General features: G+C 37.5%; 1 protein-coding gene across 1 annotated transcript in view; it reads right to left on the bottom strand.

Annotated features, from left to right (window-relative positions):
• Window positions 1–27,934, bottom strand: part of PCCA (propionyl-CoA carboxylase subunit alpha) — a 264,586-nt gene that overhangs the window by 220,790 nt on the left and 15,862 nt on the right. Inside the window, 2 exon segments of the mRNA XM_040054654.2 lie at window positions 11,042–11,095; window positions 12,600–12,713. Of these exon segments, the coding sequence (XP_039910588.2) occupies window positions 11,042–11,095; window positions 12,600–12,713 (168 nt within the window).

The following is a 27,934-nucleotide window of genomic DNA, read 5'->3' as shown; positions in this document are numbered from 1 at the left end:
AACAAGGGCAGCCACTCAGCAATGAAATGTAAATTACTGACATGTGCTAAAACCTGCACTTGCCACCGCTAATGAGCACATTACAGGAAAAAAGCTCACTAGATATTACTGCAACCTTTTCCCTTAACCCTATGTGTACTGAAAGCCATAATTGTGTATCAATTAAAGAACCCATCTCTAAACAGTGAGACACTATCCAGCAGGCATATGCTTCCTACGCTGTTCTCATACAAAAATCAGGATGATGGACACATGTGTGCACACTGATAACAGCCTTATTTTTAATCTTCCATTAAACTTTTCAAGACATCAGTAAAAAAAAAAAATCACAAACATGACAACATACGTACATTTCCAAGTTAACATTAGCAGTGTCAGATCTTAGGTGATCAAATAAAACAGGATTAGCTGCCAATAAACCTCAAGGTTAGGAAGTCAACTTGTAGCAACTTCTCTCCATCTATCATGCTCACAGGGAGGTAAAGACCCTGAAAATAATCTTCTCCAAACAGCAGTGGCCTGCAGAGTCACAGAAAACAACACCTTTGCCTCCACAACATCTAACAGCGATGCACTCCACAGTGCAATAAAAGCCCTACCAACTATATACTCACTTCAATTCTCAAAGCTTTTAAAAATTCATACTATCAATGTTGCAAGAAGCTACTTATATGCCAGAAAAGGGGAAGACCATTTTTGGTGAAAAACCACACCCATACAAGGAGGATCTTCCTATTTTGTGGATGAAAGAAACTATTTAAAGATTGTTTGGTTAGTCAAGTTCTTCAAATGCTTTACTAAATAACATTTTTCATAAGGACACATCATAAAACAGATGGCACTCAGAACTGACCTTCAAAAACTAAATTAGCTACCTGAATCAGCCTAAATTAAGTATCTAAATCTCACTCAATAAGGTTTCTGTCAAATACTAGTTCAGCTATAAACAAGTTAAAAGTTTATCAACTTTGGTCACTTATTTTTTTTTCTCATACTCCTTTACCCCAATCCCAAGCTACCATCCCTTTGAGTCTGCCTTCATTCTGAGTAAGGCAGAAACTTGTTAACTTTTTTCGGCTAGAATCAGCTGTACTAGCCTAAAGACTTTAATAGGAGAGTTCGGAGCAGGGGATACATGACTTGTTTAAACAAAGATAATCTTAACAGGACAGGTTTACAAAGTGACTAGGTGTCACGGTCATCCCAGCACGTCCAAGGAAGGCAATAACCTCTCAAAGGTTACCAGCAGTAACAAGCCACCGGGAGCAGCAATCTCTTGGTCACAGAAAGGCAGTCTGACCACACCTCAGTAATCTGAACCTCAGGAGTTGAACACGGGTCGGCCTCCAGGGAGCAAGAAGCGCTTGCTAGGCTCTACACAAAACACATCGCCTAAATTCACTGCTGAAAACATTTCAACTGCTAAGTATTTTAGCGACTTTCCCCATAACTCTAGCAGGAATTGTTCAGTAGATGCAGTACTTTAAGCTACCAATGTTATCTGAATTAGAAATGAATGAAATATGCTGTGAAAATAGACAAAGCTTATTTGTAAGCAAATCTTCAAATAGAATTAAAGTGAAAAGGCAGATGCATTCATAAGAATGAGCAGGAAGTATTTTAAAGGAATTTTGAAGATTTCCAGCAAAATTCTTTAAAAGTTTTGCAAAATGAACAATATTAACCACTAAACACAATAAGGTGGCTGCAAGCAATCCAAGCAATCTATTAAATTTTTACTCTTAGCTGGGGATCATGATTCCTGCTGCATTCAGTAAAAGCTTTCATTGACAAAAACTGACAAACCAGGTATGCCACTATCAAGTAGTGCTTATGTTGATATGTTCATAGATTTTTTTTTTTTAAGCAACCCTCCTATGAGGAAAGGCTGAGAGAGGTGGGACTGTTCAACTTGAAGGCGGCTAAAAGGGAGCTCATCAACATATATAAATGCCTGAAGGGAGAGTCCCAACAGGACAGAGCCAGGCTCTGTTAAGTGGTGTCCAGAGAAAGGATCATAAACAAGAAGCACAAGCTGAAACACTAGAAGTTCCCTCTGACTGTCTGGAAACCCTTTTTTTTTTTTCCCCTGTGTGGGTGGCCAAACACTGGCACAGGTCACCCAGAATAGTTGTGGAGTCTCCATCCTTGGACAGTAAAAAGCCCACCAGACATAGTCCTGCAAACCAGCCCTGAATATCCCCACTTGAGCAGAGTTGAACCAGCTGGTTCCCAGAGGTACCCTCCAATCTCAACCATTCTCTGAAATAAAGACAGTATTTGATAGTTAAAGTAGCTATCTGTAGCCAACTGAATTCTGTACTCTACAACCATACAATAAAAAATGTGCAACTAGCTGGAAGATATTGTAACAATCCAGAGGACAGTAACTGAATGACTAAGAAGTTACAGTGTCATTAAACAGGTTAAAGACTGAAAAACCTTATTTAACCCTGACATGCCTGAATACAGTGTCTTAGCCCACTTTCAGTAACCAGCTCTATCCGGCATATTAGCAGTGATTCTCTCAACATGCAGAGGTAACTGGAACAGTTCTCACACCACAGAGAACAATTACCCCAGAGAGGTTACATGGCAGTCTCCTGCCCAGGAAGCAATACTGAAACAAGGGAATCCACAAGGGAATCCTATAGTATACTAAACAAACAAGTCTCATTGCTGTAGAGACGATTCAAAATATTTGAAAACTTCATAGTACAGCACCAACATTACACACTGTACAGATATTAAACACCTATACAAAAGTTTTAATCAAGACACTTATGATATAAAAAAACCAGAGATGTATAAAATCAATTCTTATGTTTATAAAACTAAGTTCTAATAATTCAACACAATGTTAAGCCCTAATGTCAAGAAAATACTTCCTGAAATAAGACTACAACCAAAACATGTACCATGAAAAACAAAGCCCCCCGCAAAAAAAATTGTGCCCTGTCCAGGATAATAGAACTTTAGAAACATGTTAACCAAAAGCCTTTCAGCTAGCATCCTTTTCCACAGCTAGTGCAGAAGTCACTCAAATTTCAGAATCCACTAAAATTGAAATCAGAAAGAGCCAACTATAGGGTATGAATTAGGAATGAAAACTCAGCAGGGCGTTGTCATTTTAAAGTCACTAAACCAAAACAAGACACAAATACATTCTATCACTTATCACTGCAATCACAGAAGACTGAGGTAGGAAGGGGACCACTGGAGCTCTTTTAGTGCAACCTCCCTGCTCAAGAAGGGACCCCCAGAGCACATTACTCAGAATTACTTCCAGTCTTTGAATATCTCCAGAGAAGGAGACTCCACCTCTCTCAGCAACCTACACCAGTGCTCAATCACCCTGAGAGTAAAGATAGTTTTCGTCATGTTCAAATAAAACTCCCTATCCATCAGTTTCTGCTCATTTCCTCTTGTCCTACTTCTTGTACCACCAAGAGCCTGGCCCCATCCTCTTGGTAGCCTCCCTTCAGATACTTCCAGACATGGATGAGGTCCCCTTCTCAGTCATCTCCTCTTAAGGTTGAACAGGTCCGGCTCCCAGAGAGATGCTCCAGTCCCGTGATCACCTTCGTTGCGCTCCACTGGACCCACTCCAGGAGTTCCAATCTCTCTCATACTGAGGAGCCCAGAACTGGACCCAGCACTCCAGATGTGACCTCACCAGGGCGGAGCAGAGGAGCAGGATCACCTCCCTCAACCTGCTGTCAATGCTCTTCCTGATGCACCCCAGAATACCATTGACCTTCTGGGCCACAAGGGTACTGCTGGTTCACAGACAGCTTGCTGTCCACCAGACCTCCAGGTCCGCCTTCTCAGAGTTGCTTTTCAGCAGGTTTAGCAAGCTAAACAGGCTTCAAGAATTAAATTTAAAAGTTTCCTCAAAACTAATCACCTCCTAGCCTTGGGATGAAAGAGACATAGCATGTACATATCCCTCCTCACATAACACTACTGTCAACAACAAAAGCCCTTATGTACAAAAATACTGCGTATTGTAAGAAGATGTCTTGGCTCAAAGTGTGTATTCAGACTGATTTTGGTCCTGTTGCAATTAGTTTTCAGCTACAATAGAGAACAGAATAGTCTGATAGGGCTGATAGTCTGATAGGAATAGTGTGATAAGGAAAATTATTCTACCACACACATTATTGTTTCAATGTATTTCAACTGTAAAAGTGCACCAAAAAAACTCTTTACTAAGTTGCATTCATCTTTAATGTCAGAATTAATTTTCTTGATACACATATTTTATGAAGAACACATATAAACTCTTAAGTATTCAAGCTGTAATGAAAATCTACTGAACACAGACCATCAATCACTATAAGATACATCATTTCTTAAAATGCAGGCAGAAAGCAGAAGTGATTATTAAGGAAACATTGTTGAATTCTAAGCTGAAGCTTCATCTGCCTTGCCACAAAAGTAAATTAGAATCCACAAAGCAACAGAAGTTCTTATTTCAAAGAAATATCTTTGAAATATCTTAATTATTCATGTTAAATTCAACTCCACTATTATTAATGGGTCATTAAAAACCGATTTTAGAAACAGAGAAGGACATCACATTTGTAAGGTTACCACACAAGTTTACATCAGTTACACAGAATAGGACAAATTGATAAATCACCGTAGATCAGAAGGGACAGAATTTACCATAACTGGACAAGCTTGTCCACATGATCGCAAGTCAATAGTAAAGGGGCAGAAAGTGAAAGTAAACAATGTTACCTGTGTAAGAAAATAACACAGCACTTCATTTGCATGCCTTCTATCATTGCAATGAGAAAAAACACAAGTACACCCAGTTAATATAATTGCAATTGTGGAAACAGCAGTGCATTTTCATTCTCACAACCAGACACAACAACAGTGAAAAAAGAGAACAGAACAAACTATTTCTGAAGAAACAGGAAGGATTCCTGTACATCTGGAAGTAAGTACTACTGCAGTGACACTGCACATCAAGAAATAATGAAGTTTTACAAAGCAGGATTCAATATATCCATTCATCTGCACAACCACACACCCTAATAAGCATGGTAAAGTACTGCTGTTGCAAGGCATCTCGTGAGAAGCATTAAATGACTTAGGATAGCCCATACAGGCAAAAATACCTCTAATATCTTCTTTAATCACAGCACAGCATTAAATCATTCCTCCAGAAACCATGCAAGTCCACAGTTCATCCAGGAACTTTGTAAATCCATCACATTGCCAGGCACTATTATTCAAATCAAGAGGTTTTGTGTTTGCATTTTTCCTAAGGACAGTTGGACATGTTACTAACATTACAAACTAAACCATTTGAAGAAAAGACACAGCTTAAAGAAACACAAGTTAAAAATAAAGGCTTTCTCTGAAAAACAAATACAAATAGTTCAAGACTGCCATAGGAAGTTGCTTAATAACGAAGCAGATCAAAAGAAAAAACATTAAGATTATGAAGTTTAGGTAAAATAATAAAAAGGGAGGAGAGTAGTTTTCTCAAATTACATGAATCTTTGACAAAACACTACCCTGCATCTTTAAATACATGCATATAGGTTATACACATGTATGCCCACAAGACCTGTAGATATGCATCCTGAGACTTAAGTTTAGACATACACCTGCCCTTGAAAGAAATGCTCTAGATATATACAGCAGTTCTCAAGGTAGTCATTTGAAATTTGCAACAGGCTAGAACCAGCATCAATTTGTTCTGTTGCATAGCAAACTCAAGCAGGACATCGATGACATAAGTCAAAGGCTTTTAGCAAAGGTATTTGAAGTTTTCTACAGTAAAGGAGTAATAAAAGCCTTCCTACTTCCACACTAGTAAGGGCTAAGCAGACAGTTCAGATGACCCAACTTCATTTTTTCTAGCTCATATGCACTGGTAATATCTGAAAAACACTGTCTGTGATTTAATCCACACACTATTTGTCTCTCCCATGGATTTCACCCAACCTCATACAGCAGATTTATATTCTTTTTCTACGAAAAAAAGTTTGCTCAGCATTAAATACAAGAATACAAGTAACACTCAAAAGCATTCTGCTCCCGAACAAAATAAGTATCAAAATTATAGGGTCACAGGCAGAGCTCTTCTGGGCAGCAAAGTGGTGACCTGTTCACATTGCCTAATCTTTATTACCCTGTATAGACAAAACCTTCAGTCTCCAACAGACAAAGCCCCTTCAGCCACCACAGGCAGCGGTAGCAAACACATTGCTGGCTTTGGTAGGCAATGAAACTCTGGCCTGCAAGGCATAGTGTACAAAACACACATTAAAAGCTCTGTCTTCCCCAGTCCTTGAAGTATACAATCTCTGCCATAAGCAGCTTCTTGATACCAAGGTCCCACTGCCTTTTTTTCATCACCTTTTCACATTCTGGCAAGCACAAATGCTTATCAGTCACAAGAGTTGTCAGGAAAAAACTAATAAATGTTTCTCAAAAACGTCATATCCACTGAATCACAATAAAGGAACTTCAAAATTTGCTTACAAGTAACAAAGCCAGGCACAATAATGGTAAAGAAACACTCCTGCCAGGAAGAGTTTACATTTTAAAGGGTGAGAATCCCATAATTAGCTGTGTATAGGTCCGTAGAGCCACCTGCACAAAGCTCTTCACAGATCAGACATATGTCCCCTTACAGAAGCTGACACAAGTTGTTCTTTGGTTTACCTTTTCCTTCTCAAACTTAGTAGCCATTTACAAACATGTGATCAACCATTTCCATATACATTGTTTGCCCATTTATTTCAGACAATACACTGTTGGGATTTTTAATTCCACTAAGAATGTTAATCTAGCTTCAAAGGTAAAGAGAAATCGCACTGGCTGCTTTGTTCTCTCGCAGTCATGTCAAACAGTAGTTGCTAGAAAGGCACAAAAGATGTATACAACCAGGTTTCACTAGAAACCCCAAAAAGATTAATATCTTATTCCAAAATTGAATGCTTTTTTCTCACCATGTTTATGGCTTCTATCCCAAGGAGTGGATTTTGGCAGAAGGTAGTGGCTGGCTATTTTTACGTCAAGAAACAGAGTCAGAATACTGTCAAGGCTGCATTCAGAAAAGAATATTCCGGATAAAGGTTTCATTTGTAACTTAAACTGCTATCACTTTGAGATAATTTTTATGCACATATTAAATCATTTTCTTGGAGGAAATACACCACAATCCCTGATCTTTTATGAAAGCATGAACTCTATCACATACATAGAAGACACCAAAATACTCTGAAGACTTATAATCTTGCAAACTGATATTTTTCATTCTAGGCTTGCAAAATACTAATTCAGCTGATTTTTTTGTTTGTTTTAACAGTTAGCATCCCAAGGGACTTTCATGGCAGTCAGTAAAGTTGAAGCTCATTTGTGTTTCTTTAAATTAAGAAATCTGATTATGACTAACTGCAACGCAGAGTCACCACACATCAAGGTCTAAGTTTATAATCATTACCACAAAGCAGGAAAGGACCTCAACCGCAGGACTAAGACTCCTACACAAAAACAAAACAAAAAAAACCCCACCAATAATACCAAACAAACTCACAGAGTTACTGGGACCATGGGCCAATCCTCAATCCCCCCGAACTATTCAGCACGTTAAGAGAACCAACTCAGCACTCCCATCCTCCCACCAAAACAGCTCTGGAGGTTTGCAAGCAAGGAAAGAAAAATGGCAATTTCAGAAAAGTATATCTTTCAATTATAGGTCAACACAAAGGCTGATCTTAGTCTCAGGCCTTTCTCCTTCCCAAATTCCAAAGACCTGCTTTAGGTAACAGAGGTGACAGAGCTTCTCAGCAAAAGTCTGCATTAATTTTAAGAAATGGGAAACATCGACCAAGCTAACCTAAACACAGAGGTCACAAGCAAACTCTTCAAAAGCAGGAAAAGAACAAACTGTTCTTGCAATTCTACATAGCCTCTGGCAAAAGATACTAGCAATGTTTTTAAATGCAGCAATAGATTTTAACTTCACCTTAACATTTATGACAATACTGAATGTTATGCAATTATTCCTTGAAGGAAGGAAATTACTTACATGAAAATATATTTGCAGACATAAACTAAAAGCACCAACTTATTGGCTGATCTTAATGAAATACATTCACTTGCATAAACCCATATTTTGCTATTCTACATAATAATGTTATCAGCATTTTCATAAATTCATCAAAAGATTCCATGTTCAAATACCAATCTTGAAGAAATTAACCTTAATATTTATAAAGTCTTTGACAGACTCACTCAGTGTAAATGCCATGGATCTCTTTTCTGTCAGCCAACAACAGCAACCAGAGCAGATACACAAAGACAGGACTGAATGCATCAATTTGTTTACTGAATCACAATGAACAACATGCCAGATATTCACCCGGATTGGGTTTTTTTAATTTTGTTTTGGAAACAAAGGATCATTTATTTGCATCTCCCTTGCCCATTTTAAGAGGACAAAACTAAGTTTCTAAAGAAGAAAAAAATAAAGACCAGCAATTTCTAATACTCTAAGTATCTGTCAAATTTTTCAGAAGTACTGTCTATAGCTGTATACTGCTCCATGAGTCATCCAGACAATAATGAACAAAAAGACATGCTTTTGTTCAAATCACACACAGTGGGATTACATGTGAGCTGACTCTCCATGCATTAATTGAAGATAAAGCTTTGCTTTGAGCTCATTACTGCTCTTACAGATAGACTGGCAAGTTTAGAAAGTTTGGTGTCCTTCTCAGTTTCCCAGTTTAAAAAGTTTGTTTTAGAAGTACAGATGGAAATAAGCCCAGATTTCATAAGTTCCATCACTACTTTCAGTGCAGAAGAACAAAATAGTGTATATACAAAGAATGGGATAGGGAGAAAGAGGACAGAACAAAAATGTCTTCAGCAACTTCATAACAGTTACAGTCCATAATAAAGAGAAGAAACAGGAGGCAAGTTTTCCTCCTAACTGTATTAATCAGAGTGGCTTGAAAAAATATAAACAGCGCTAGTGATAAAGATAGATCATCTCACCAGTTCTCACTAGGGTTTTGATCTTCTAGAGCCACTGACATCAAGGGAAACATGATGATGTCTTAATTGAGACTTTAAATAGTGCATTAAAAGCAAAAAAGTGCATTAAATTGCAAAAAAGCAAAATCATATTACCTTGTTTTATGTTTTTAAAGAACTGAACACACTGGTTTTCTGAAACATAATTAAAGCTATTTTGAGACTGCAGCACCAACCAGAAACTCAAACGTTTTGTTTTTGTAATGTTTTAAGTCACCACATTATTTCAGGAAAATGTTCAGAAACTTTTCCAGGATCTGAGTGAAAAGATGAGAAATAGAAGGGTGGAGATATTTACAGGAATGTTTGTACTTCCTCCATTTCGGCTTAATCCTGCCAAAAAAATTGTTCCAGACTGTCACATTACCAATATTGTAACTAACTGTACCACACCACTTACATTTTATTGTAAATAACAACCACACCACTACAGAACGTGCCCAGTTCAGAGTAACTACTACCAAATTTCCATGTTCAGCAGCAAAACAAAGCAAAATAGCATAAATGAGCACTTCCATTTATTTTTTGTTACTAAAGAAATAGGAACTGCCAACTAAAGCCAGTTATCCTGCTGGTCTAATCCATTGAGAACGGAGTTTGTTACAAATTATGCCAGGAAATCTTCCCTGTAAAAAGAACCTCTGGTACACAAAGCATAACAGTGACAAAAGGCACTAAACCGCATGAAAATAACATGCAAGAGACTACTCCATATTTGGTAAATTTAGGCAAACACCAAGTGTTTAGAATTCCTTTCAACTTTAACATCGAACCTGAACTTGTTTTCGTCTAGAGGCTTTAAAAAAAAAACAAAAAAACACAGCAACTTGGAAGTATGAATTTTTTAGATTTCATTCTCAAATAGTCTCCTTAATGAGCAGGCGGCATTCTCTAACACCAACTCAACTAAATAGTAAGGATCTGTATTGCAACTAGAACTTAAGCCTAAAGGAACATAGTCAAGGAAGGTACGTGGAAGACCTGTTCCACAAATGCTAAGGGCAAAAGAACATTTTGAATCAGATTCTTCATCTAAGTTTTTTAGTCTGAATCAAAAAGGTGCAGATTTTTCTCAAAAGCAGAAACAAATTTATCTTGCTGCCTGTAAAACAAGGAATTTCTTCAGCTACATGGTTCATTTACTCCATAACAAAGTTGGTAGCTGCAATAGCTTTCTACTTTGAACTTCAGTGTCATATGTGCTTGTCCTTATTCTGAGCAAAACCAGTAGACAATAACACATGATCTGCAGTGACTATACATACAGCGTCCACCCAGGACTTTGTTCAAACATTGTGAATGTAACTTCCTCCTAGCACTGCTCACACTTTCAAGCAGCTGCATGAAAGCTTTCAGAAAAAAAATAAAATCAGACCATATATCAGTTTGTGATGTACAAAAAAACTTACTGAAGTAAAGAGGTTTTAAACAAAAAATTTTATCAATTCAGACAAAGTGACAACAGCACCCTCTTGACTCTTTGGTCCTTTCAGACAATGCAGCTCCAGGATACAATACCACAGCAGAGAAGCCAGTTTTTAAACAGCTTTCTATTCCCATCCCAAAGTAAAGTTCAGCACCTTCTCAGGGCTGCTGATACAGCTGTTCACCAGCTGTGCTATGAATCACCAAAATGATCACTTAAAACCAGATACTTTTAACCTAGATCATTTCAGTGACCCAGTTTTGCAGAGCAGCCCCATAAACTGTCCAGGCATAAGTGAAAATCCTGAAAGGTTTTTACATCCTGGGTAAAGTTCTTACAAACAGGCTTCTCCCAAAAGATAACTCAGGCTGCAATTACAACCTCAAACTGCAAGAAATCCACATGTACAGGAAGCGTACTAAAATCCCCTATGTTAAAGAATCTTTTAGATTTGCCTTGAGTTGATAGCTTGATTCCTCAGATACCTTGAAACAAGTATGTGCCACCCATTGCATCAGACACAGCCAAGCAAATAAAATAACTTACCAAACGTCTAGCAAATTCTTTATTTTCTGAAAGAAATCCATATCCTGGGTGTACCTTGGAAGACAAAAGAAAAAATTCAAGCTGATTGAGTTCTGAAACCAGACAGCAAAATCACTAGCACATTTTCAGATTCTGGGGATAGTGAAGTGGATCACTAAGCAATTAAATAGGTTGAATACCTTAAACTCCCTTAGCACACTGATTTTTCTGTCCTGAGTCATTGAGCTACCATTTCAGAAACAAACTTTCTTTATTTAACTGGGGAGAACAGGGTTGCTTGCAGAGCAAATGGAGCTATTTGCCTAGCAAATGGACATTCCCTTTGGTGATTTGCCTTTTGCTTTTTTAGCTCCATTGCAGATTTCCCCAAATATGCTCATCCACACTCTCCTCAGTAACCACTATAAAGTGCTCTGTATCTCAAAATATTTCCAGCACTAACCATAACAATGGTGCACAGGTCCATAGTCATAAGCCCCCTACCTCTAGTGACCCTGGCTAGAGAGCACAATATACTCTCTTCATTAGCCTAAGTCAAGCATCCTGTGTGCCTCATTTGCTACTCACACCCCAATATACATTCAGCCTAATTACTTGAGAGGAGCATGAGAAAGTTTTCATTTTACTTTTTGCAAGTCACATACGATTCTTGATCTAATATACTCTGACAGATAAAGCCTAAGCCATTTTATCCACCTCTTTTCAAGAGCCAATAACTGGGTCTCATGTTCAGAAACTCAAAGGGAACTAAATACTGGGTTTTCTTCACAGGAAAGTTTCTGGCCCCTAACAGCACTGTACCAAAACATCATGTTTGAAAGAGACCACAGTGTTGATCCAACTGTTCAAGGGTAGTTTGTGTTGCTGATATATACACATCAAATTTTATTTTAATAAATGCTCTGTGTACAGTAGCCCCGAATAATACATTTATTTCAGTGACAGAACAAAGAACATTAGGAACGTGAACATGACTACATATTAGTTTTTCCTACTGATTCCTGTTAAGCTTTGAATCTCTAGCCAACTTGGAGAGAAAAAAGGCAGACTTGCCCACATTTACACAAATAAGCTAATGTGCATTTTGTAAACATTCTGAAACAAAAGCAATTATGGGATGCACCATTTACCTTCCTGCCAGTAACATTTTTACAATATAAAAAGTGATTCAAATGATGTTTGAGCGAAAGCCTTTCTGGACACACTTTGTAAAGCATTAAAAAAAGCCATTATGGCATATAAAGGGTTAGCACTCAAAACTAATTGGGATTTTTTTTTCCCCCAGCAAATTTGGAAATGAACTGAAGCTGCTCCCTGGTGTGAAAGCTGAATCCAGCAGCCACCTGCAGGATCAGCAACCAGTGCTGCCAGATGCTACAAAGCCTTTGATTTCCAGTAGCGATTTCAGACACATTTAACTCATGTGACATGAACTAACTGGAATAGCATATTCAATCACTTCCCCCCCACACACACCTTTTAAAAAAAAATACAAACTCTGTCTTTTCTGCTTTCTATATATGAAACAGCTGCAGCAGATAGACACATTCAGACTCACAGCTTGGGCCCTGGTTTTCCTAATGACTTCCATGATGGCATCCATGTTGAGGTAGCTTTTGCTGGTGGGAGCTGGGCCAACACAGACAGCTTCATCCGCCATTTTCACGTGAACCTGAAGAGGCAATATTCTGCATTAACAGATGCTCCCGGCAAAAATAATTAACATCAGCCAGTTACACGCACACAAATCTGATTGTGTCAAAGATCATTCACGTACCATAACCACTAAAATACACACTGAAATTACCAACACTGGCATACAAGTACTTGCACAAGAAATCTCATTTCATTTAACTCTGAGCTTAAGTCACTGTCAAAATGTTTTATTGTTCTAATACATTATTTTGAATTTGATTAAATAAAATCAAGACAAATATAATTTCAGCTTCCTATACTGATCATCTATACGTAAATTCAGACTAAAAACTACTTTGTTACTTGTAACCAGTGTAGTCTAATATCTTAATACTTAATAACAAACATTCATGACCAGTTCTAAGCAGGCTCCCCAGGAAGTTGGGGATAATTAGAGTGAATTGAATGAAGGGATGCAATGAGTGTCCCTGCACAGCATCAGGTCAGCACCATGCACAAATTAAAGCCTATGACTAAAGAGTTCAATATCACTACACATGAACCAGAAAATCTTGAGAATTACTTAAGCAGGCTCATGTTTGACTTCTAATCCACTGTATCCTCGTTTACATGCATTTGCCAAACATTTTTTAGTCAAACAAAAAAAGGGACAAATACCTCCAGCATTTTACCAAAAATACTAAAGTTAGAAGTCTTCTTACATCTCACATGAATGCTTATCTTTAAGTTTAAGGAGTTTAATTAGACTGGTCTTTAACACATTTACAGAGTTCAGAATACTTTTCTTTGAAGTAAGATATACATATAACCCTGAAACCAACCAACCAGTTTTTCCTCATTCTCATTTTTGTAAGCTCTTTCAGTATGCATTTAAGAAAGCATGCCATTGCTTAAACTCTGTAAGACTGCCAGCTGTTAGTAAGACTTGTTTAGAATGCCAATTTGACATTTCCAATGCTTACCAATTTTTAAAATTGTTTGATATCATCAGCATTTGAAAGTGAGAATAGGTTGTCTAAAAATTGAGTTCTTTCAGAAAATTATTAACATTTGAGAAATATATATGTTGAGAAACATTTGAGAAACCCTGAGATAAGTTCAGTTGGTCAGAGCACAGTGCAAATAACACCAAGCTTGTGGTTTTGATCCCTGTATGGGTCATTCACTTAAGAGCTGGACTCTATAATCCCCGTGGATTCTTCAACACAGAATATTCTGTGATTCTGCATGATGTTTTTGGTTTATTAATGGGAAATTTTGTTCTCTGTGAAAAGGAATTTTATTTGTGAGTAGTATGAAGGCTGTCAAGTTACGTTAGTTAGAAATTACGCAGTCTGGATACACTATTGGCTCGTTCAGAAGAAACAAGACCAGAAAAAAAACCAAAAATCATCTACAAACACTGACAGGCAGCAGTCAGAAAACACTTTGAAAAATACAATGAGAAAACAGTAGCACATAAATATAACAAATATGCATGACAAGGAAGAGTCACTTATCAAGCATTTTATTTTTTTTCTTCTGCTTTATTGACCTTTTCTAAACTCGGCAAAAGTTAATCCTACCAACAAGAAGCACATTAACTTGTCACCTAATTTCCGTGTTTCTTTCTGGAGGTATCTCTTTAATAGCTTCGGGATTTGCTGTACTCTTAAGTACATGAGAGTTCACATAGCCTCCTGGAATCACCACACATTTCACATTTCAGCTATTGCTTCTATAAAGTCACAACTGTTTTATCACCACAGCATTGGTCTCACAATATAAACAGAGCAAAACCCCCCCAAAAAAATCTTAGAGCACCAGCACAGACAATCATGCAGCAGGTTTTAGTGCTTACTAGTACACAGACCTTAGCAACTAAGTAATCTATTTTGATCAAATGCTATAAAGATTAGCCTGTGTCATCCTTCCTGCAGAACTGAGTTGAAGAAACAGCAGGTGCTCCTTTATCTTTGTGATCAGTTCATATGCTTAAAGTTGTTCTGAATCCCAATGTTGTTTACATTCCTAAACAAATTCATTCAAGCTTAAGCTTAATTAAGAATGTATGTTTTACAAAACCAAAAGCTTCTTTATAAAAGAGGACTAAACATCCTTAGCTATTTCTGGATATCAAGATGAAAACCCCACACACCCCACTTCTTGCTCACAGTTTGGTACCACAGTGACAAAAGCAGCCATAGAAGATATCGCAAACAATTGATTTCATACATATAAACAGTCTTGTGCACTTTTCCCCAATATTCCCCCACTCCTTTCTGAAATGCTCCACTGCTATTCAACTCTTTGGAGTTTCAATTCTTTGTTTCCCATATCACCCAGTAACCTGGTAAATCCATTTCTCCTTGTTCATCTTACTGCAAGTTGCTGATGCCTTCTCTAGTTCAGTGCCAGTTCAGCCTTGAATGCACCAGGCAAATCTCTCAAAAAAATAGGTCTCCATTTCATTCCACTTCCACTAACTCAAAACCTCCAGATTTTCAGGATCCAGTGACAGCTCTTCCATCTAGGGGCTTCTCATACCTACTTTTATTACGAGTTCATATCTACTTTTACTGTGAGTAAACCAGCACACATATAAAACTGAAAATCTGCTACTTAGTAATTCATAATGACAATTCCCCTTAGCATTTAGATTTCTTTGAAAATGTATTGTAGATCATGAAGAATGCCCCAAATATTATAACAAAAGTACATCATAGATTTTTAGTACAGTACAAATGTAATTACTAGCAAACATTATAACAAAAATCATCATTTGAGTTTACATGACAACATGAAACTTTCAGCTTACTACCAAGTGCTGCCTACTTCACACAGTAATTCACTAAACCTTTACCTCTGCAGAAGCTAACTTATAATGCAATATTTCTAGACAGTCCAAAGAATCCAGCAATCCCCTTCCTCAAGCACCACAAATTTCAAATATATTGATTTTCAATTTCAATGATTGCTTAAGATTACTTGACTTAAATCACACAACCCCTGGTATTCAAAACTTGTCCCTTACAGCTAAAACCTCAGAGGGTATCATTTCTCCCTTTTATGTTCTAGTTCACAAAAAACACCCAGTGTCAACAAAGTAGAAAGTCCCAGGAGATTCTTGAAAAAATTCAATTCCTTCATAAATATCTGAATTGACCCTGCAATCTCAAGCATGAATGGATAACAATAAAAGCTGGAAAACAGTTAAAACTAAGTGCTTAATGGTTTATAATGCAGGTTTTATTCATATTGGACTACCTGGGCCTCGAGAGAAGGCTCAAGCAGCTACCAAGGGCTTGTTATGTTAGAGAATACAAACAACTAGAAATCATGGAAAGGTATCTTGTGTGTAAAAGCAGTTTAATTTCTGTAAAAGTTTTATACTTCAAGTAGTCTATTCCATAAAGGCTGATTATATTTCAAAAATAACAAAAGCGAAACCTACTGAATATCTTCATTTTATAGAACCTCAACCTAATTCAAAAACTAGAGACTAAATACAGTCACCTTTGGAAATCCAGACCAATCACAAACAGCCAACCAGCTCATCAAAGACTCCTGTACCAAGAAGAAATAAGCTACTAATAATAAAACTCTAGATTTAACAAGGAGTCCTAGCAGAACAACATTAGAATGACTGCTATTAAATGGTGTAACTATTTTTGGATTAAGATACAAAGTCAACTGGAAATAATTAGCAGCACAACAATTATTTTATTATAGTCTTCCTGCCAATAAACACACACAAGAACTAGCTCAACTCCAGCAAGCTTACTCATTCAGAAGCAAACTGCACAGAAGCAGCCACTGGTTACAAAACTAGTTTAGGAGCCACCTTCACAGAAAGGCATCTAAATCAGCAAATCCTGCCAGATCTTTACACAGCAACAGCTTCATGTTTCTTCACCACTTTCCCAGCAAGTAGGCAAGTAAAGCAAGGAGTCCATTGGGGGTGACTTGTCAGTCATTTTCGGCCTGGACTGGTTTCAAGCACCACTCCACACTGCAGCAGCTCACAGGATGCAGAGTGAAGTAAGAGGTGGTAACAATAGCAGAAATTGGGTTTGGAGGATTTATAAACCAGGTTTGGTGCCAGGGCTTGGCATCATACTCCAGAAGACAAATATGCCCATAACCCAAAGTTCTGCATATGAACATCACAAAAATAGTCAATATCTGCCTTGCAGGTGACCCACTTTAGAAGGACTGCACTGAATCAGAGCTAGGATGTACCCAAACTACCTAGATTATGTTAGCTCTCCTTTATCCTGGAGAGTGACACGTGTTCATTTGACAATAGCACGCTCTCATGCATAGCCATACTCTGAATTTACTGAATTATCCTCATAGTTAAACCTCAAATAATCATCATTTCAAGAAATCAAAATTAATAACTTGCTACCTAAAATATACATAGGTCTCCTAGAGACACATACATAGGTCTCCTGTTCTGTTTAACACAGTAGTATCAAGGTAACCTTCTCCAGGGCCACTCACCTGCTGCAGATCACTAGTTGAAATCTACATTATAAACAAATTACATTTAAATATGCATGTCTCTCACCATTTACACAGAAAATTTCTCAGTATAAATATAGAATGTATTAAAAATTATTTTAAGCAAAGAACTAAACCACTTTTAGTTAATATACAGTCTATAAAACAATCAGACACCAAGAAAATTTACAGATCCCTAGCATTATAATTATTCAGCAGCTCAAGTTTGCCACCTTCTTATAGATCTACTTCATGACAAAAAGTGCTTTTCTCCCCAGTTTGCTTCACAATCAATCATTCTCATTTACTAACTCCAAAAAGTAAAGGCTGATTTTGTCAATGAAGAAAAATATATCTACTTGCATTTTCCTAATAGAGTGTTTAATATCATCTGCACAGTTTCTACGGATGATTTTATATAATTCAGCAGTTTCTGAGGCTTATGTGACAGATGCAATTTACTTCAGTGTAAATGTCTAATTAACACATACACACACACACACACTCCCCTTTTCCTCTGTCTCTGAGGAGGTAAATGTCTGGGATTCCCCAGCGTCCCTGTTTTTCAGAGTAGGTCAACCTACACATCCCCAGGTCTCAGCACAAGTTGATATTCATGCAGCAGAGACAGTTATACTGAGTTGCAGGCTGTATTTTTCCCCTAATTCTTCTGTGCTGTTTTAGAATATATATTATAGGGAAATTGTTATCATTGCATATACAGTGCTAATCAAACCCAAGAAGCAATTGAAACAACCTCAGTGAATACTTTTGTTTGCTACACTAGATAAGATTGAGCATTGTTTAGACAAAGAAATCTAATCAAACAAGTCATTCTCCTTTTATAGCTCAAATCAATATTACACATTGGAACAACATCCGTTGGTGTAAGTGGATTCACTTAATTGGCCCAAACTGCATAATACCGCTCAGCAAGACAAATCACAATTAGCTCAACCCATAAAATAGGGCTAATGAGTAAATCCTTTGTAAGGTAGCTAAAAAAAACCAACCACCTTAAACCTTGCCAGCACCATTGCTAAAAGAGATAGACAAAACAGAACAAAAAGCCTGTGGCATTGAACAGTCTTAAGTTTAAAAAAATAAATCAAACAGATGCAAAAAAGATTCAAATTCACTACTTTGCCAAAAACACAGCCTTCATCTGACCTAAGTGTGTTTAGCAGTTTGACATTAAAATCCACACACCAGTAATACAGTAAGTATGAGCACATAGTGTGCAGTATTCATAGAGCCTTTAAAGTGCTATCTGCAAAGAAATGCTGCCACACCATTACAGCATTTAACCCCGAAACAAAATAATGAAACATGTCTAAAGTACACAAAAACCAAAACTGAAATATATAAATATCCTATATTTAATTTTACTTAGCATTCCAAAAACCTAAATAAAAATTCATGCAAATAAACAGGTCAACCTACAGAGTCAACATAAATAGATTTCTCTGCGAGCCTCTTTTAAATTATTTTAATTTGACGGCCCACTCTGTAAAACAATTCTTCAGTGACCTTCAAACATGTTTTGGTGAAGGGCATTTACTTACATTCCCCTCCAAGTCTACAATGACCCTCAAAACAGCCCGTTCATTAGCATCTGCAGGATTAGATCCCTGGTTCATGGACACCAGCTGAGAAAAATAAATTTAAAAAAATAACACCCTTTCCTTTACTTCCCAGTCTTGCCCTTCAAGTTTGCCAACTGGTCAAAAATGAAGACAATAAATAACCTCAGCAACCAAGGACCTCAAAAATCCAGAGTTTCCTACTAAAATTAAATGGAATGGATCCAGGTTGAACTGACGAATCACTAAAGAACAAGCACCATGAATCAGGCAAGGAAGACTATTTTTAACCAACACCAAGAGAAAGCACATTTCCACACATATCAAGATTTTCATCTGTTTGCATTCTCGCTTATACACGTGAATTTATTTTTGTAACCTTAAAAAAAGAGAAAGTAAATCTCCATTCTCTCTTCCATGGATGAAGCTCTGGAACACTGTTTGCTGTTAAAAAGACATACAAATTTACTTGCATCTTGAAGAGGAAAGGACTCCCCACCGTACTTAAGAGTCCTGAACACGCCTACTGTGGAAACCAGACCATGCTAAAGCTGTCAAGAGTGATACTCTCAATCTGTGTTCTCCTTGTGGCACAATCAAGAAAACGCTTCCTGAGTCCTGAAGACATTACAGATAAGACTCTAGAGAAGAGCTCCAGAACGGCTCCTGAAAGCATTCCCCTGTATGCCTACTCTTTGCCAGATAGCTGTGAAGCATCTTCTAGAACAATGGTGAGAAAGAGGGCTTCTCCCTCAGAATTTTATTTTAAGTGCCTACTGTGTTGAACTCTCCAACTAGTTAGTACACAAGTTTGCTATTGAAAATTTAGCAAAAGGAAGTAGTTAATTTGTATCACAACCTCCAACACGTTTTACTCAACACCAACCAGAACAATCAGTCTTTCTTTGGCAGAATAACTGAAAGAGGTCAATAGTCACCTTGTTCACTAATCTACCTTTGGATGAACTGAACTATTAACAGAGGTAGAACAATCAGGAGGGGAAAACCAGAATGTCCCAATCTTTAACTCCAAACATTTTTACCATCTTGAGGGAAAAACATTCCTCTTACCTCCTTCCACTGGAGTTTCCCTTGGTGGGAGAACTACCAAGTTTCTTTGCTCAAGTGAAAATAGGAGGCAGCACAGCCACTCAACAAAACCTTTGCTGATGTCTAGGGTGCTGTGAAGATTTTTAGTTCAGAGCATAGACTAACGATTTGGGAAGACACTTGATAAATGTATTTACCAAAGAAAGTCTCCAACTGTTGCAGGAGTTGAGCAATTCATCATATTTATTTAGAGCGGTCCACTATGCTCTCTGAGAATGCTCAGAGTTTCATCTTTGCAGTGTAATGTGATTCTGCATTTTAGGTGTTTTAGAAAAAGTATTAAGTTTTTTTGTGATGTTAACAAAATAGTGATTCCCTACAGTGTTTTTAGTAGCCTCCCTGCATTTCAAACACATCTGCACCCACATGTCAGCCTTTCCCTAATGGAATCTCAGCTTCTAAGCACATTAGCAAAGCAATAGGACAGATTTTTCTCATGCTGTTTCTTTTTCCTGCCTCTCCCAAAAACAAGCTCACCAAGGAATGCATTTGATGCATGCTTCTTTGTTTTGCTTTCTAAAGGGGTTAAGACATGTTGGAGATGGGGAAACTGGTGGTTAAGCAGGTCTAGGAAACAGTATTACATGGTAGAAAGGGCAGTCAACTATAGAACTTAATATAGTAGAGATTTAGTTCTCAATTAAGCTAGATATTCCAGAAGACACTTGGGATTCAGAAAAAGCAGGTTAAACTCTGCCCCAGTAAAAGGCAACACACAGCACGCGCTGCTAACATGCTCCTACCCAGCATTTTCTGCTCTGATTTGGATAGAGCTCCCCTTTCAGACAGAGGAACACAGTGCACAGCCATTCAGATGTCTACAGATGGACGGGCTGCAGAAGTTACTTCCAGCATCCAAAGATCAAGGGCTGCTAAAACCAGTTCTAGTATTCAGAGAATAGCTCACAACAGCAAGGTGAATTCACAGCTATTTTAACCGCAGAACAGTACTTAACAGAAAGGTGAAAAGGGAAATGTGGACATCAACTAAATGCAACATATTCTGGATCAGTAGGTGGAAGATGAACTTTATTTTAAAATCACTAACACAAGATGCAGACCTACAACGAGTAATGTTCTTCCCAGTGTGGACTAACCTCAGGTCCAAAATGAACCATATATTGAGATTTACATTAAATTTCACAATAAGCCTCACTTTAAGGATATACAAAATGCCACTCAAAGGATGATCCCACCCCTAAACTCTCCTCCACACTCGGCTCCAGCAATTACAGTGCTGCTGAGACAGATCAATGAACTGAACAGACAGAGTGGAAAAGTAATCTAAGGGGAGGGGAAATTAACCTTCTGTCAGATCAGCAAGTTAAACCATCTCCCAAGCCACATGACCATCAGATCCCATACAGTGAATGAATGAATGAGAGGGGGCAGGAGAGCTCAAGCACTCCTTTCACAAGTAGTTTAGACTTAGAAGAATTTAGACATAATACGAAGCAAGTTCTACAACATTAAAAAATCCAGAGAAAATACCAGAAAAAGCAGTTTCAGTGAATGCAGAATATCTTAAAAATAACAAAATTCCAGAGCAGGTTTCCTAAAACATAGATTTTCCTCATGTCTATGCAATGGATATATGCTTAACAGAAAATGTATATGCACATGTATGTATGTATATAGGTACATACACACACACCTTAACCACTTCTAGGTACCCAATGAGAGGGGCTTTTCCAATAAGGCTAGGTTCTAAAGCAGTACATATAATTAACCAAAACTGCATCATAAAATTTCAACATTACCATCATAGCCAGCGTAATTTCATGCTTTTACTTACAATTAAATACTTTAAAATGTCTTATAAAATATTCATACTTAATATTATGCTATTACATTACATTTACAGTAGAGCATTTTTCCTTCAAAATTCCACTAATGTCAATGTTTGGATTTCTTAAAAAATTATTTTTTGCTTAGTTCTTAAATAAAATTTTTGGTCTTGCAAGAAAATTACTTCTCTGCCAGTGAATAATAACTATTCATTATAGCACAACTTCGAAGAAGACAGTCATCTACATAAAACCTGTCTACCCTCAAAAGCCTTCTTCTGAAAGACAAGACAGCTTTGAGATCACAAGATGAAGTCTATAAAAACAGAGCAATGGAGAAAAAGCACCAAGCACTCCTGAAAATGACTGCACAGACAAGCAGCCAGCTCACCAAGTCTGTAAGGATTGTGTACAGTCCAACAAACAGGCAGGAATAGATAGGAAACCTGCTCTGTCCAAATACAGTTTTCACACAGTTACTGTGCAAAATGTGTATTCATTCATGGTTGCGGATGTCAGACTTTGTGGTCCCATACTTTTCCAGATCATCTGACAAAAATATTTTCAACAATTTTTTCCCCTCAGAATTCTGCCATAGCCGCAACTCAAATTGTAAAACTTATTTTAGTGTGACTCTAGAAAAATCCTTTATTTGCTTGGGTTTTTTTTTAATTTATTGAGTATCTTCCCTAACAACATTTCTACCTCCTAGCATATTTCCTATGATACACACTTTTCTGACTTAAGTTAACTCAAGGATAGTGAGCAGAATCTTCACCTCCATTGTATCCTATTCATCTTAGACAGCATTATTTCAGCACATCAGTGCATGCACTGAGGAAACAGTTCTTGCTATACAAAAGAGCGTTCTTTGCAGGACACTACAAAGTTCTCCCCACCCAAGCACAGACCTTGTTTCAATGAACATAACAGTAAAGTGCTCCCCCACCACCTAGCTCCCACCCTTTTAGGACAAGCTATCACTTCTGGAATTCTTTTTCTTGACGCAAGAATTTCAGAAGTGCTAAGACAGATGCTCCAGATCTTCACCTCAGAAGATTAAGTAAAAACTAGACAAAATGTAGCACTATCAGAATAGCCTGATTACAGTATCATAAATAGATGTGGCCTGTACTCAGAAATTCTACTAATACCTATTTAGATCTTCAATATAGCACACCTGGTCAATGCTAAATATATTTCATACAGTAAAATTACATGTGAAAGATAATTACCTGCTACAGGTACTAATTAATTACAGACAACACCTGCACAACACCAAAGGAAAGAAAACCTATTTCGGCAAAATGACAACTATTTCCATTTAAGAGGCTCAAAGTTTTAAATTCCTCACAACATATAGATAATATTCACAGGTTTAAAAAATTAACTCAACCTTACACATAGTTTTATAAGTCATTGGAATACACATCTATATAAAATTCCTATTTCAAAAAAACCTGGAATTTTAAAAAAAACCTTTCCAGGTTGCATGGAATCTACATAGCACAGCAACACATGCTCCTACAGAATGGTTCCTTCTAAATCCTCTTTCCTGTTAGCATTTGGGTTTTTTCCCCCTCCAACCTGCTAAATAAAGTCATATTTCCTGCTGACAGCAAATGATTGGTTTACCTTTAACTCCAGGGGGTTTAACTATCCATCCTTTAAGAAGCTTTGACAGTTTAACCTGCTGAGCTCACAGCACCCAAGGGAGGGTCTTACTTGCAGTTTTACTTCTGCTGCTGCTGACCACTAATACTGACTCCACAGATAATGGATTTCAATAACAACCTCCTACAGGTTAACACTTTGGGTAGTAGCCATGATACTGCTTTAATTAAGCTAATACATGAAGGTTACAGTTTGGTAGAAAGTTGTATTAAATTTGGCAGTGCTTACAATAGCAGGAAAAGTGCACATGTTCGCCTGTCTAGTAGCTCTGGGATAAATTTGCCTACCGATACAATTCAGTTGGTTTAACTTTTAAGGTGGGCTCAATTTATTAATTCCATTTCCTCTAAACACGAATATTTCCAGCATAACTGATAATTTCATGACAGATAGGAAACGGATGCCTCTAACCATGCTGAGCACAGAATGTGTCTACCTGGCATATAAATAGTCCATGCATCACAGTTGAAGGGTGCTGCATTTAGTTTCCTTACTTTACAAGGTTTGGAGCATCCTGATAATGAATAATATTAGCATTCCTATTTCCTTGAAGCTAAGTTGCTAACAATAAATTTTATATTTTAGCAAGCTATTAATTATGTAAAAGCTTAAAGATGTTAAAAACATCTAGCTGAAAATGGAAAATAATTCGTATTTACCGAAAACAAGTATTTGGCAAAATACAAGAGCTTGCAGATTGGAGGGTTTAAATACATTCTGCAGGCCAAGCATTCACCTTATCTTTTTCAACACGGCACTTAGAAGCATACATTCACTTCAAAAATGGAGAGAGGAAAGAGGTTCTTGGTTTAAAAATTTGGTATTAACTTTACCTGCAAAAACATCCATTTGTTGGATATAATTTTATTTTTTGTTAAAGTACACAATCTGACAGACACTCTACAGAGTAATAATGAAGCAGCATGGGAGCCATTTAATATATTTCTTGATTAACTCATTGCCTGTCCAGTTCTCATTCAGACATGTGCTCACATGTCATAGTCGTCATAACTGCCATCATCCCTACAGTTAACACACAAGCTCCTTGATTAGTGCACAACTCCCAGACGAGCCATTGCTAATGCTAAATAATTCCCTCCAGCCTCCTGCGACTGTACCACAGGCTCTCCAATTAAATATAATGTCTCTGATGAGCCATATTAATACAGACAAATTCCTGCCAGAGATTCTAGCCCACTCACTTCCACCAAAGAAGCATCTAAAATAAAAAGAAAAAAGGGCCGTACGTCAAGTTAGCCAAAAGAATAATTTTGCCATGAGGCTTTAATTACAAAACTTTGCTGTCAAGAGTATGTTATTCTGGGAGGTATGGGAAACTGGCTTATTAATACAAGTTTACTGACAAACGGCAATGAGTAAATTACCATTTTAATAATTGAAAAGCAAGCATGTAAAACAGATAGCTTTTCAATCAGTTAATTACAATTAGCAATATCTAATCACATGTGATAAAATTAACTCAGATCACTCACTGCTGGTATAGCAATTATATTCAGCCAGTCTTGTGCATTAAGCATTATTTGAAATATTGGCATAGCTGCACACACCTGCACAAAATTTTTTCAGGTTATAAAAATATTTCATTAATGAGACATCCATAACATTTTCAGAACTTGTACCAAGAAACTACCCATGCTGTTAAAAGCCTGTTGCAGTAGCACAGATTATATAGTGAAGTCCACATGTTTAAAGGTATTTACAGATGTACCAAGCAACAGGAAAATATTTTAGTAATATAACAGAACCAGTCAGGAGTCAAATATAAAAAAGCCAAATGATAGTAACCTCCCCACATCAAAATAGGTAGAGTCATTGGAAAATCTAACCTTTTCAGTGTACACTGAAATTCCTTAACACTTAACTCAAAATTGCTGCCCATTAGCTGGAAATTGACTATTTAGATTTTATGAAAATCATAAGGAGTTCCCAGTCCTTACAGGAGAGAGTATAATGTCCTTAACCCTAGTGCTGACCCACTCACTAGAAGAGATATCAACAAAGGACATGTAAATAGACTGTTGCAGAAGTATCCTTTAGTAGTTTAAAAATATTGCTTGCAACTGCACAAATTATAAGATATTCAAATAACCCCCATGAAATTTTGATAAGCTCTTCCCCAAGGTCCTTGCACCTTCATCCTTACACTAATGCACTTCATCTTCATTTACCTGATCATTAGTTTCCAGTTTGTTCAGCTGGAAACCAACACACACTAATTACTTTGACATCACAAAGTCCTATCTGTCTTCACCACCTCCCCAGACAGCAGGGAGAAATTATCAAGGGTAGGCATGATAATATCCTGATAAATGATGATTCACATCACCTCACTGTCAATCATCCAGAAGTGCTCACGCAAGATACCACTCAATCTCATTACTGAATCCTAGGGCTAAGAGTACAATACACACCAGGAGTCATATTTCAAACAGCAGGCCACCTGAATAAGATGCAGCTCTCAGAGATTTTCATGAATTTTGTTGGCTTTTTGTTTTAACACGGTAAATGTCAAATATTCATCTATTTTACCATGTGTATACAGGCTGGCAGAAAAGGACGTGCTGAAAGCAAGGCAATTCATCTCAAGGGTTCAAGTGAGAAAAAAGAAAATCTAGGTTCTTTGGAGGGGAGGAGGACAGGTAAATTTCCTTAATTTAAGAAGAAAATTAATCAAGCTACCTAAAGTTTCAAAGTTCAGTTTCACAATTTAAGCATCCTTCCTGCTGAAGCAATATAAATGTATTCAGAGGTCTGAAAGAAGAAATGCTAGTTTCGAAACTCATTGATGTACGCAAAGTTCACTTTCCGTGATGGAAAGCAGATACAAGATAATGTTCTTGCTTCAATAAATAGCTGATGGGGGTGGGTGGGGTGATCAGTCAAGAAGCAAAATAAGAACTTAGTAGTAGCTTCTTTCTCAGAAAATATTACTTCTTTCCCTATTTCCAAAATAGTATCATTCTTCCATCTCTCTCAGCCCAATTACATATATAACTAAAGCAATCTCTAACGGTAAAGCCCAGGGCTTGCTATCTAGCACAGAATAGAAAAGTTGTTCTAGAGAGGGAACTACAAACACCAGCATCTTCCAGGGCTATAATACACTCTATTTTCTTGCCCGAGATCATCATGCACCATCACTTAACTTGCACAATGGCTGATTATATTCTTCAATGTATGGTGCACCACTTATGCAACAGATGAAGGAAAAGAAGAAAACAATACCGAAAGAATATGGGGAGGGAAACGTGAGGAAATTCCACAACCATGTCTGCTTGTGCTAGGTATTGTCAGGGAGAAAAAAAGCACCCGAAACTAAGGATCAAAAATTGATAACACTACAGAAAAAGACAGAGTAGACAACAGAAGAACAGAAAAAGTAAAAATACACATTCTGCCATCCCACAGGACACTTCTGGCTGAAGGCACTTCACACACAACACAAGCCAGAGCAGCAGGGCGCTCTCTTGCAGGTGTGGGTGGTACTGCTGCTACAGGCACAGTGGTTCTGTATCGAGCCACTGCCTGCCCACACCACTGTGCCTGGACTTGGCAGGAATCCTCACACACTTCCTTGCACCTCCGCTGCCCCAGACTGTTTGAAATACGATCACAGGCTCACAATGAAACCCTTGTCCCATTTCAAAGTACTCTCCTCCTGTGGGGCTACACAGGGCAGGCAGCAACTTACAGGCTCCTGTTCAGATAATGTTAGCATAACATTTTTCAAGGAGAAATTCCAAGGTTTCTCTTTCAAATGTTCTAAGTGTTCTAAAATACATGTAAATGCAAATACAACAGAAAAGCAGAGCACTGTAAAAACCCTGAAAGAATTAATTTAGGTATAGATGTACTACATACCTGAGACAAACTATTCAAAGTCTACTTTTCAAAGCAAGTGTGCATCACTACCAAAGTTTTCAAAACCCAAGAGCTCTTCACAAGCTTCCTGTCAAAATACTCTCCCTCAAAAAAGCCAGTTTCTACTCTACATATGCACACAGATTTCTCACTCTCAAATCTACGACCCACCTCCCTCAACATCTTTGGCTTAGCAAACATACCTTATACCAACCCTACCAATCATGCTAAGCACAACAGATTTTACAGCAACTTGTCCAAGAAACGTTAACCACCACATGTTTGGACAATGGAATTCAAAGCATTTTCCGCTAAAGAACCAGAGTGCCTGAAAATAAAACAGCACCTCTTCACTCTAGGCACATGAAGCAGGGCAAAATTATGAGCAGAACCACTATCTTTTTCCACTGAACACAACCTCAGTGCTTTCCTTCCTATCTTTAGAGAAGGGCTGTGAACAAATATAATAGCAGCAAAATTGGAAGTATCACTCCAAACAAGCTTAGAAGTTAGCTTAGAAACAAACTTAAAAGCAAACAGCCACCTTTGTCCTAGACTCATCACACACACCTCTGATTTCTTAAAGAACATGTGATCTATTTGCACTGTGAAGACTACTCTTGGCTTAACTGCCTGAAGGCATGCAACAGAAATTTCTTCTGCAGAAAGAATATTGATGCAGAAAATACACAGCCATGCATGCCTGCAAAATGAAT

Source organism: Hirundo rustica, chromosome 2 (genome assembly GCF_015227805.2).
Source record: "Hirundo rustica isolate bHirRus1 chromosome 2, bHirRus1.pri.v3, whole genome shotgun sequence".
Taxonomy (NCBI): domain Eukaryota; kingdom Metazoa; phylum Chordata; class Aves; order Passeriformes; family Hirundinidae; genus Hirundo; species Hirundo rustica.
Note: the sequence above shows the minus strand (reverse complement) of the source record. Positions and strands in the feature narration are given on the sequence as shown.